At 34.5% G+C, this 12,746-nt stretch overlaps 1 protein-coding gene across 4 annotated transcripts; it reads right to left on the bottom strand.

Annotated features, from left to right (window-relative positions):
- Positions 1-75: 75 nt before the first annotated feature.
- On the bottom strand, positions 76-12,733 carry LOC106070598 (uncharacterized). 4 transcript variants are annotated; one of them, XM_013230542.2, is made up of 2 exons: positions 12,607-12,733; positions 76-8,940 (listed from the first exon to the last, which is right to left on the bottom strand). In XM_013230542.2, exon 2 carries the CDS (start codon positions 8,917-8,919, stop codon positions 124-126), a length of 8,796 nt encoding a protein of 2,931 aa, XP_013085996.2. In that variant the 5' UTR covers positions 8,920-8,940; positions 12,607-12,733; the 3' UTR covers positions 76-123. The 4 variants fall into 4 exon arrangements, with proteins under 4 accessions (XP_013085996.2, XP_013085995.2, XP_013085994.2 ...); XM_013230541.2 differs by having other exon boundaries at positions 12,594-12,718; XM_013230540.2 differs by having other exon boundaries at positions 12,559-12,715.
- Between the last annotated feature and the right edge of the window lie 13 nt (positions 12,734-12,746).

Raw genomic sequence — 12,746 nt, 5'->3', positions numbered from 1 at the left:
TAAAATATTAACTACTCAAACAGATATGAGGTGACCGATATTATTTTCTTCTTTTCTTTTTTTAAATAGGGAATATTTTTAAATAGGGAATATTGGTGTAAATGTTCTTAACTCTTCTTGACTTTATTTTTTCTTTTCCCAAACAATCTGATTTACATCTTGAACATTTTGTAAACAGTCAAAAAAAGATCTTTCTTTGATATCTTCCTTCTCTAGAGTCAATTTGGATGGCTCTGAACATACATTCATCCTTTCAACTGGAGTGGTTACTTTGACATTTTTTGGTGATTCTGTAAGCTGTTGACTTCTTGTTCTTAGAGCTCGGCCACCTTCAATGCCATAACTGATTATATTCTTTGCTGCCATCTTAGAAGGACTCCTATTTCTTTTAGGGCTGCGCTGTAATCCTTTCTTGGCATTAGTTTGTTGGCAGACATTTTTCAAAATATTGCACAATTTGGCAGTGTTGAGAGCTGGTAATGGTTTTGAGGTAGTGGCGAGAATAGTTTTAGTACTGGTATCATTTTTTTCTTCAGTCATTGGAGATAGTTGGTTTGTAACAGATTTTTCATTCTGAGCAGCTAATTCAGCAGACTCACCTCTTTTCTTAGTCAAAATTGGGTTAAGTCTCAACTTTAACTTGACTAGATCAATATTCACATTGCATTTAGCAGGTTGGATGCTTGTGCTTGAGGCTGCTTTATCTTTATCAGTGTCAGTTGGGAGATGAGTATCATTTGGTTCAGTATCAGCAAAATGTTTCACATTATAAAATATGCCTTCTTTTTTAGATTTTTCTTTATGTTCAGAGAAACATGACTCTGGCATTTCAGTCGCTTTAAACAGATTCTGATCTGAATTACTCTTCAACAAATGATTTCTGTCATGACTACTTTCAGGAGATGATGGGGACAACAGAGTTGAAACCAAGTGATTTCCCTTGGAATCACGAAGATAGAACCTAGAATCTTCTGCTATTTCCTTATTCAATTTCTCTGAATCAAGTTTAGGCCCAGCTTTAAAATGTTTGCCTTCTTTCTTGTTCAAATTAAACATTGCTTTGGCCTTCTCAATAGCATCTAATGTTTCTTTGCCTAATTTCACTTTCAGTTTAGGAATAGGTGGTTGTTTGGTTAAGTCTTGGTTTAGCTTTTCAGAGCCTTGTGGACTTAAAGGTTGAGCTGTACTGGCAAGACTCTCTTGTTGGTCTTTACCGCTGAATAGCTTATCAACATCGTGTTTGTTTTCAGTTGGCGAATTTCCTTCAGATGGTGTTTCTCCAAATGCTTTGGTTACTTCTTGAGACAATTTAATGGACTTTATGAGCTCAGCTGCAGGGCGTTTTAATTTGAATTTCAAATTTTTGATACAGCTAGATGAGATCAAATCATGGGGCTGTTCCAATGCTGATTTTGAATTTTTCTCCAGGTTGCTTTTTGATTCTGGTTCTGGAATGTTTTTCCAAAGAGGAAGAGCATGAGAAATCTTTGGTGAACTATCTTTTGGTAAGTCATCAGTGCAGGGCAATGTTTTATCACAAAATTGTGAGTTATCTGTATTTGAAATAAGGCTAGAGTTAGTACTTGGCAGACTAATTTCTCTTTCCTGAACAGAGTCTAAAATAAAATCATTGTCAGACATGTCTGTTTCTAAGCCCAAAAGTTTCTCAACATCCACTTGCATCATAGAGCTCATGTCATCATCATCATCAAACTCAATGGTTGGTGCCAGAAGAAGATCTTCCTCAGATGCCAACCTCTGCTTCTCAGCACTCAATTTGATCAGGTCTTCATCAAGACTACACAAAACAACATCTTTCTTGCCAAATGTTGGATCAATTGGGCTCAACACCAAAGAAGTACTCTGGTCTGGAGTTTCTAACAATTTATTAGTCATCATTTCATCTTCTGATAATTTGTCTGCAACAGCTATGTTACATAAGATGGCATTACTTGCTTCACTTTTTAGATCAACATTTTCAACAGATGATGTATTTTCACATTCCTGAGCTACATCAGTTTTGTCTGACAACTTTTCAGTCATTTTATTCATCTGATCATCTTTATGAGATTCATCTAACAATTCCAAATCTTGTACAGTATTAACATCATTATCAAAGCATTCCAATGCTCTGTCAGCTCTGTCTAATCTCTCATGATCTGTTTTATCAACTTCAACAAGTTCTTTTTCTTTTTTACTTTTCTCTTCCATTTCTTTTTGCTCTCTTACTTTTTGACTAGCTTCTTCTAATTGCTGAGCTTTTTTCTGTAATGACTCAATCATGTAAGTATAATAATCTACAATATCTTTTTTAGGAGGGGCACTTCTTTGACCTGCTCTGGATCTCTTTTTCCACCTTCTTCCTGCTTTTCGTGTTGCATTTGTCATATGCTGAACTGTTGTAGATTTAGTGTTGGTATCTTGTTTTATTGTAACAGACTTTGGTTTCTTATGCTCTGGGTGTAAAATTAATGTGGACATTTCTCTATTCACATCTATTTGTTCTAAACGAACATAACATGGGCGTGTACAAGGTGGAACATAATTTGATTTCTCTTGAGTGACTTTTTCTGCCTTTCCTGTACTTTCTGTCAGTGGTGTAGTTTTACTGGATTCCATTTTCCTTTCATCACTATTTTCTCTAGAACCGAAATTCATATGCTCTTCCTGAGAAGTTTTGTTTAGTATAGACTGGCTTTTAAACCGTTTTGTTCCCTTGGTTGTTCTCTTTTTAGCAACCTGTAAAGCATGCAGACTTATTTTATTTTTTACTTCCGATACTACAGGTATTTGTAGACTAGTTCTCTTTTTAGCTACCTGAGCAGGCATTCTCTTTTTGTATGTCTGTGAGGTAGTTCTCTTTCTGGCTACCTGTGAACTGGCTAAATCATCCTGGCGTGCTTGTGTTGCATTTAGGGCTGCATTAGCTTTGACTTTCTCATAAATGAAATCCTTCTTAATTGCAATCCCAAATATTTCACTTAGACTGGGTGTCTTGGACAGCTCTGCTGTGCTAATAGGCTCAGGAACAGTTGGGGTGGGTACTGTCTCTATCTTTGGCTTGGCACATGTCCTATTACTGGCACCACATAGGAGTCTAGGGCATTTCATTTTTGAGCTGGAAGTAGAGAATTTGTTACTTAAGTAAGAAGTAACTGATTCATTTCCAACTACTTCAGGTGTAGAGGGCTTTACAGGTATATCTGAAACAACTTGGAATTCACTAACATTATTATTTTTCTTTTGCATCCTGTCATTCTGCTGCTTCTTGGGAATATTGGGGGGTTTGTTGACTGGTATATCATGATTATGGATAAGCTCTGTAATCTTGTTAGGTTTGGATTCTGGGAGTTTAATTTCTTTGGACAAGAAAATACTATAGGGTTTGCTAAAGTGTTTCCATATAAGTTTATTAGAATTAGAATTAAGAGCACTACTGGGACCGACTGGTTTATCATCAACATCTAAAGGGAAATCTTCTGTCCCCACTTCTACATCAAAATCACTGGGTGATGACCTTGCTGATTTCACAGACTGAGTACAATCATTGAGAGATAGCTGTTCAGTTTCTGTGCTGTTAACACATAAAGTAATTGCAGTGTTTAGACTGTGTTGGGATAAGAGCTGGTCACTGCTGCTTTTCTGAAAACCTGATGTTAATTTTGTTATCTCTTCCTCTGTGCTATCAATGTCCAAATTGTCTTCCTGAGTGTGTTTCAGCATTAACCTATCCTTGTCTCCACTTGAAATTGGTTTAGGCACATTACCAGTAAATGATGTGGCCTCATCAGAAGTTTGTTGATGTGTGGTACCCGATGGCTCTACTTGTTGAGTTGAGGTTGGTGGAGCACTTAGTGCAAGGCTTAATTCTGGTGGAGAGGAAATGAAAGGCAAATTAGGTTTCTGTGAATTTTGATCAGGAGACACAACTTTGTCTTGTTGCTCACCTGAAGACAAAATGTTATTATCAGATAAAACAGGTTCAGCTCTTCTAGCTTTTCGCTTTTTATGTCTGATTTTTGCTGTGATAACATGAGACTGTTCACTCACAAGCCATGTTGGAAGCTTAGGTGTATCTTGGGCTAATCTCTGCTTTAAAGATTGAACTAAACTAGTAATTTTCTTCTGTAAAGGATTTAAATTTTGAGGTTCTATGTGAGCAGTCAAAGAGCTGTCATCATCTCCAGCTAAGGCAGGTGAAGAGGTCAAATTATCAAAGTTTTCATCAAAGTCATCATCATCACTTGATGATGGTATGTCACTTGAAGATGAAGGAGGTACAGATTCCTGATCTTCACCCTTATCTGGCTTCCTAAGTTGTTCTTCAGCCTCCAAACATTTCTCCTCGGCAGGCTTGCCTTGAGAAACTATGACATCACTGCTTACTATACTAGTATCATTGCTTAAATTATTTGCATTACTGTTGCTGTTATTGTCATTAATTGTTGATTTTTGCACATTTGTAAACTCTTGCATAGTTTGGGATATTGAATTGTCAGTCTCTTTCCCTGTATCCTTGCATGCTGTCAAGCTAGACATTCCATTGCTGCAGACACTACCATTGAAATAATCATTCACTACCTCTTGTTTAATAGTTACTTGGCATAATTCATTAACACTGTTCCTTTCAGCCCCTTCAGCAATGAACTTTAACCGTGTTTCATAGCCATCATCTGGTGGCTCCTCTTTTATTACAGGAGATATAGATTTATTCAAAACTGGATTTATTTTTTCAGAAACAAAAGGTTTCTTCAAAATGATTGGCTGTGCTGTGCAAGGTTCACTGGCAGGAGGCAGTTCTACTTCAAAGTTGCTATCTGATAGACTTGCAATTGCTGTAACTTTTATAAGTAGATCATCCACGATGGATTTCTTCTCAGAATTAGGGCAAGAGCTGGTTGGAGTTTTGAATAGTTTAGCATTCATTGGTAATCCCCTCTCTGGAGATAAGAATTTATTAGTGTTTTCTTCATCACTTTTTATATTCACTTTATTGTTAGAAATCTCAGGGTCTACAAGTTCTGACATGCTATTACTTTGATTTGTCAACATCTCTGCAAAATGTTTCTCTATATCCTCATCTACTTCAGCTCTATCAATTTCAATGGCCACACTATTATCTGGAGTCCACTGCTCTACAACAGGCTCTGTTTTCTTAGCATTGGTTCTCTTATATCCTTCTAAAATAAAACTACTTTTCTTGTAGCACTTTTCTGAGAAATTAGTGCTACAAAAATTTGTTTCTTTTCTGAGAAATGTGGCTTTGCTACCTTCTCGAGAATAAAATAGCAAATGTCGCGCACATGTTCTCTCACTCTTTTCATACTCTATGACAGCTTTAGATATGTATTCAACATCCTCTACGTCAAATTGTTTTCTAGACCCCCCAAGATTGAAAAAAGGCACCAGAAAACACCTCCCACTTGACGTGTTCTCAAATATGTTAAATTTAACAAAAACTTGGTGCCCTGCTAAAATATTAGTACAATAAATCTTTTTCATATTAGTAAAACTTGTGTCTTCTTGAAGTTTTGGATAATCTATTTTTGAAAGTTTTGGTTGCTTTGGCAGCACAGACTCATCTGATAAATGTCTCTTTTTAATCCTTTCACTATTTTCTTTCTCCATAGAAAAATTTGTTGCAGAGTCAGAATTTATACTAATAGTCTCAGTAGTAGGCGGCTTATCATTATCCTTTCTCTTTTTTGATGGGCCAGAAGCAAAAATATAGGGAAATTTATCTATGAAACTGCCAGAAGGCTTTGAAGGGCGAAGATTTCTACTGATATGACCAACACCCATTTGGGCCTTTAGTACTTCTTGCATCGCTTGTTTCTGAGTTCTCTGAAACATCTCTTCTGCTGTTTCTACAATTTCTTCATCAGCTTTTGTTATACTCACATTTGAGGCAGGTTCTGACTTGTTGAGAGTCAATCCAATGTCTTTCAAAGAACTCTCATCACACACAGCAGAAAATTTAGAAGCAGTGTCACTTACTTCACTTATTATTGGATCTTTTCCTTTGCATTTACGATCAGAGAGTTTTATTTTTAGTTTGATACCTTTTGAACTAGAGAGAACTGTAGAAGAATGTTTTCTCTTTGATGCTGAGGAACTTTTGTTTTTGTTAGTATGTTGAGTTGCATGGTGACTCTTAAAGCAATCATTGAAGTTCAATACAGAAGGACTATCAAGGTCAATGACCAGTTTCTCTGGGCATCTTTCAGCTGTGTTTGACTCTTCATGAACAGAGGAGGAGTTAGAATAATGAGAATGGTTAGAATAGTCTTTCAATTCAGACATTTTATTGCTTATAGATGTATTAGTGCTGGAATTGCTGATAACTGAAGATTGGCCAGGTGTTATGAGCTGACCTTTTGGGATTTTGGAAGAAGAAATAAAGTCACTTGAATTGTTTTCCTCCTTTATTAAAACTGTGTTTGAAAGTTGAGTCATTGCACTATTGTCAGGTACAAGTAGAGATTCACAGTATGATTTTTTATGATTCTCAAGTGATTTTACTTCTGAATGTTCATCACCACAATTATTATTATCTACTGGCTGTTCTGGATAGTCAATGTGATCCAGATATTTCCCATATGTAAGATTGGCTGAAGTTAAAGTTTTTGCTTTGTTCACCCAATCTTGAATATACGATTTAGGAATATGTTCTTCAGGAGGCTGTGTGATAATGCTATTAATTGCCTGTTTACCTTTAGCAACTTCATTGTGCTGTGATCCATTAATAATAGTTTTAATAATGTTATTATTTAAAATAAGTTTTCTTTTTTCTTCAACATTTTGACTAGCTGGTGAGTTTAAGCTGGTGTCAGGTGGAAGAGTTATCAAAGGATTTTCTTTTACAAGGCTAGGCTTTGATGAACTTTGAGGCTCCACCAAACGTTGAATGATTGCATTTAAAAGTTGACTACTTTCACTACTGTTGGCAGGTGTCTGTAAATTGGAAAGTGATGAAATCTCTGTATGCATATATTTACTAACAGAGGGCTGTGCTTCATTCGATGCTGCCAAATATTCTGTACCTTTAGATGAAACAACATTATTTTTTAGTAGAGATTTGGTGTAGATTGTTTCCTTGGGTGGTGCTGTTAAAATAGTTGGCATTGAAGAGTTAGTTTTCCCCAAGTGTCCCACTCCTACTGGAGCAACTGATTTAGTATCTGATAAGATTTGTCTAAGCCCTATAGAAGGACTAGTTTTTAGTGGAGAACAATTAATGTGGCTGAGTGAAGGTGTATTCTGAGCAGCAATGCTAGTCTGAGAACATGAAATATTTCTTTCTACACAATGGTGGAAATTTTCATGAATTCCCTCTGCCATATCAGACTTTGAGATTTGTTTACAATCAGAAGCTGTCTGTGTATTTTGTAACAAGACTTGGTTTGAATTAATGTAGTAAATTGTCCATGGTTTTGAATGAGACTGGGTTGATGCAACAGGTGACTTGATTGTTGATGTGACATTAGGAGCTGACGTTGTGGTCATTCTATTTAATTCAATGGTAGAGACTGTGCTGCTAACAACTGCAGATGTCACAACTGTGGGATAAAATAGAGTTTTCTGTAGCGGCAACTCATGAGGTGATAAGAAAACTTTGGAAGAATGTATGGTTTTACTGGTGGTCTTCGGGGTGCTGCTAGATGAGTTAGAGCTACTTGGTGGTGGTGACCCTGGCCTAGTGATAAGTGTTGGATAATTGGTAACTAAACTATTTATAGATGTTACCGGTGGTGCGTTAATGAGACTTCTGAGAATTAAATTATTGTTTAACTTTATGTTGCTACCTTGATTTTGATTGGTAAAAACAGATGATATATTTGTGAATTCATTATTTGAGGTAGATTTCAGCTTTTTGTTATAGTGCAAGGTGCTTCCAGGTCTTTTTCTCTTTGGGTTCTTATGCACATAATAATGATCAACCAACACATCTGGATCTTTAATGCCCCGCCCTTGATAACACATTATACAAGTGCAATTGTTAACTTGACAAGACAAAGAGTCACATTTACTATTCTCAGTGTTCTGAAGTTGTGAGCTGCATTGTAGAGGTCTAGGAAAAGGACCAGACAACTTGGGAACTGGTAAAAAGACTGTGGAAGATGAAGCAGGTCTATTGTTTTGAAAATTCAAAATCTCTGCTTCAGATGACTTGGGGTAAGCTAAATTTGAAACTTGTACATTCTCTGAAGAAATTGGCTGTCTAATGTGTTCAACAGATAATGCTGATTGAAATTCTGTACCAGCTTTCGGAAGGCCACTATCATGATTTTCTCCACCATTGCAATTTGAAGAGTTATCTACAAAAGCACCTTTGCTGGTAGAAATAAATATAGCTTCTGACCAAATACCACCTGATTCAGAATCTAAATGAACAGTCTCTACACCGTTCAAATCTAGGCGTTTTGAGATTTTGTTTTCCTGGCATGATTCTTCGTGATTAAGGGAACTCTTTATTTCTGGGTCTGACCAATGATAATTATTATTTCTAGAGTCTGTGACTGCAGATTGACATGGTATAGAAGAACTTGACCCTGTAGACTGGTATGGAATGGTGGTGTCTGATAATAAACGAGAGTGGGCTTCTTTAGCAGCATTACTCAAAGGTAATGTCAAGATATGTGTTGCTTCTTCAAGTACTAATTGATCTGGTGTCTGTGCAGAGTGTTTTTCTGCATCTGTTTGTGAAAGGTCTATTGTGAGTTTACCATTTCCATAATCTATATCTTCTGGGTCACAGAGTAATCCTTCTTCTTCACCATTATCCTCTAGGGATATAATAAAGTGATTATCCTCATCATCTCCATCATCATCCTCATCATCTATCTCCTCTTCAACTAGCATTTGTTTTTCAAAGTTTAAAGGCTTGCAAGATGGATTTTGTTCACTTCTAACAGTCATGATCAATGTTCTATACTGCTTCTGTCGAAAAACAAGAATAAATGACATTGAATTTTAATAATTATTTTTTTTTTGCAGAAAGAACAAAAAATAATTTAAATCAATGAAAATGTATTTACCATAAAAAAACATGAATTTTTTGTTTTATTAAATGCTATTGATTAAAACTAGTTACAAAAATTCTCATTGTGTTTGACTTTTCTTATCTTTATTGATGAACATCAATAAAAAAAAAAAAAAAAAAGAAAAGCGAAAAAGATTTCAAAGAAGGATCTTTAATTTATATTATATAATGATGAATCTCTATACACACTGCTATAAAATACAAACATGTTTTCCCAGGTGGATCTTACCAGAATGTACTAGCTTTCTGAAGGTCACATATATGACCATTTGTTCTGGTGTTTAATGTACTTTTACATGCACACACAATACCTCAATCTTTTATTTCTCAACCACTGTCACAAATTTTCTTTTTGTCTCAATGCATGTTTCTTTGTTCAATTTTAATCTGCATTTGATCAAAAAATTTACATAAGAGGCCACTATACTAGCTAGTTATACTGATAAGGACATACCAACTCTTCACTGTCTTTGGCATGCAATAGCAGAATGACAGATCAATTTATTATACATTTTTTTACACCTAAGTAACTTTGATTTTCCATACAATTAAAGAACTTACACACACACTATGCTATGTAATACACTAGAAAAGAAATATTATATAAAGAATTCTATTGAGCTTTTTTTTTTAATGATTTATTGAATGCACACAGATAACCTCCTGATTAATCTAACATTATCAACATCTTGTGTTTCTTTTTTTTTTTTTGTTGTTGCTCTAGTTGGAAGTCATAATATATATATGCTTATCTCATTCATAAATAATCCAATAGACATGCTTAGGAAAAGAGGACATGTTCTTCTGTTCGGGGTTGAGTCTTCCATCTGGAAGCCATTGGCCTTAATTGTAAAAATGTTCTGCTAACACTCTATTGTTTACAGCAAAGGAATTTTATTCAATCCTTCATATGGAGGCACTGTGGCCAAGAGGTAGAGCACTTGGCTTCTGAACTGGGGGTCCCGGGTTCGAATCCTGGTGAAGACATGATTTTTTTTAAATTTCGGGATTTTTGGAAACCTCTGCGTCTGACCGGCTCTAACGGGGAACTGACATTAGTCAGGGAAAAGTAAAGGCGATTGGTCATTGTGCTGGCCACATGACACCCTCAGCAACCGTGGGCCACAGAAACAGATGACCTTTACATCATCTGCCCTATAGATCGCGGAGATCTGAAAGGGGAACTTTTAATTCTTCATATCTTCTGGCTTAAATACAAAAAACTATTTCATGTATTGAAAGAGCAATTTAGTTGATACAATGCACAGAGGGCAGAGATAGAAAAGAGGCACTACTTATAGTTCATATATATATTATATTCTCATATTAATTATGTATAGATCTATATCTAATCTATCTAGATTCTAGCTCTCTAGAGCCTAGGCTAGTAGACTGTAGTAGAGTTAATCTAGAATCTAGACTCAGAATAGAACTAACACTACTGACTACTCTCTTGAGTCTATAAGTTTAGAAGAGTTGAGTATTCTTGGATTTGAAACATCCATTTACTAAATTTTAGATTAGGCCATTAGTCTTATATTAGATTTGATCTTGACTCTATATAATATTAGTTTTTATTTATTTACTATAAATATGTACAATATAAATCTAGAAATTTCTAGTAGATATTTTCTAGAGTAGACACTAGAATGACTAGATCTACTTGCATTTAAGTACTTTACTAACTAGATTGCCACTAGATCTAGTTACAAGAAGAATTAGATCACTCATATAATTATATGATCTAGAATGCAAGACTAGTAGATCGCTACAAGATCTAGAATTCTAGAATCTAGCTCTGAAGATACTAAGTTAACTTAGATATTTTATATATTTTTTAATATAGAGTAAAATATAGATCTAGAATCTAGAGACAGTAAAGAGTAGTAAAGACCTAACAAAAATTCTAATCTAGACTAGAATGGACTAGATCTAGTCTTGATCTAGAATCTAGACTCTAGTCTATTCTATATCTATAGACGTCTAAATTCTAGAATAGAGTATAATTAGTCTATTAGATAATAATAATCTTTTATTGTCTGTACGGGAATTTGTATTACAAGTTGTGCATTATACCAAACAAAAAACATAATTTAGAACTATAACAAACCAAAATGTACATTCACACCAGACTCACTCATAATTTACATGCGAAAAGTTTATATCAGATATATATTGTTTCTATTTAATGATTTGATTGCCAGGGGAACAAAAGAGTGTTTGTGTCTGTTTGTCTTTGCTATCAGTGTCTTGTATCTCTTTTGTGATTGTAAAATCACACAAAAAATCCTGACCCAAAGGGTGACTTTTATTCCTAGAATCTTTTTTTAGCTTTATTATAGATGTTTGTCTCAAACAGCTGCCCAAATGGGGTTTGTTTTTTGCCAATGATTTTACCAGCAGCATTTAGAATTTTAGATCTAGGGTTCTATAAAGTTTATTTTTATTTTTAATACTCAAGATTGCCATACCAGGCAGTGATACTAAAACTTAAAATATTGCAAATGTGAGCGTGATAAAACATAGCCAAGGCCCTTTCGCTAACATTAAACGAGGACAGTTTTCTCAGTAATCATAATCTTTGCTGCCCTTTTATGCTGATATAATCAGTATTTGCAGTAAAATTTAGTTTACTAAATTAAATATTAATATGTTCTAGACTACTTTGTCTCTAGATTATTCAAGATAGATCTACTTTCTAAAGATTCTAGATTCTAGATCTAGCATAGATGTATAGCTATACTTCTACTTGAAACTGCTAGATTTAGCAATTTAGCATCATGATCATCTAGTATAGATATCTAAGACTAGTTTGTCTGACTTAATTACTTAGTGTCTTAGTATAGATCTAGTAGTAGTAGTAGAGATTTTAAGAGATGATCTAATAGGCCTATGAGTATGAGTAGTAACTTAGTAAGTCTTACTTAGTTATGTTAAGTCTAAGTAAGTAGATCTACTCATTCTACTGACTTGGTGACTAGATCTAGATTCACTAGATTGAGTTATTGACTAGATTGTCACTGACTAGATCAATAGAATATTATAATATAGATTATTATTATTATTAGTAGAATAGTAGTATATACATAATAAGTATATTTTACTATTACTGACTATGATTGTATATATTTTAGTATATTTAATATTACTATATTTATAATTTATAGTTACTTTAGAATCTAATTGCTCTAGACTGACAAGACCTATTATTTTTAAATGATAATAATCTAGATTGATTAGTCTAGACAGTGACAGTCTAGTTACTCTAGTCCTAGTAGATTCTAGATCTAGATTAGATCTAGACTCTATAATCAATAATAATCTATTCTTATTCTACACTTATTACACTGTCACTAGACATCTATGACCTATGATCTTTATGATAATACATAATAAATGATAATCATAATATGATCTAGATTCTAATTCTAATCTCTAGAAATCTAGATCTGAGATGGATAGAAGAGGGTAGTTAACATTTAATGATTAAATGCAGAATTTGAGATCTTGCCTACTTTGGTTATGAATCAGAATTCTGAATTGCTATTACTTAGAAATCTTGCCTTAGTTCTGAGTTCAAAGGAAAAGAACAACTAATAAAACCATAATTATTGCCAAAATGGCGTTTGGGCTTTTAACGAAACTCTTCGGCGGTATAAACGCACCGGAAGTTTTTACTGGAGAATATAAGTGCATGCGCGAA

The sequence above is a fragment of the Biomphalaria glabrata genome, chromosome 6 (assembly GCF_947242115.1).
Source record: "Biomphalaria glabrata chromosome 6, xgBioGlab47.1, whole genome shotgun sequence".
NCBI classification, from domain to species: Eukaryota; Metazoa; Mollusca; class Gastropoda; family Planorbidae; genus Biomphalaria; species Biomphalaria glabrata.
Note: the sequence above shows the minus strand (reverse complement) of the source record. Positions and strands in the feature narration are given on the sequence as shown.

What these genes read in the sequence shown, in the direction of transcription:
- LOC106070598 (XM_013230542.2), bottom strand. Translation starts at nt 8,919, where the DNA reads ATGACTGTTAGAAGTGAACAAAATCCATCTTGCAAGCCTTTAAACTTT.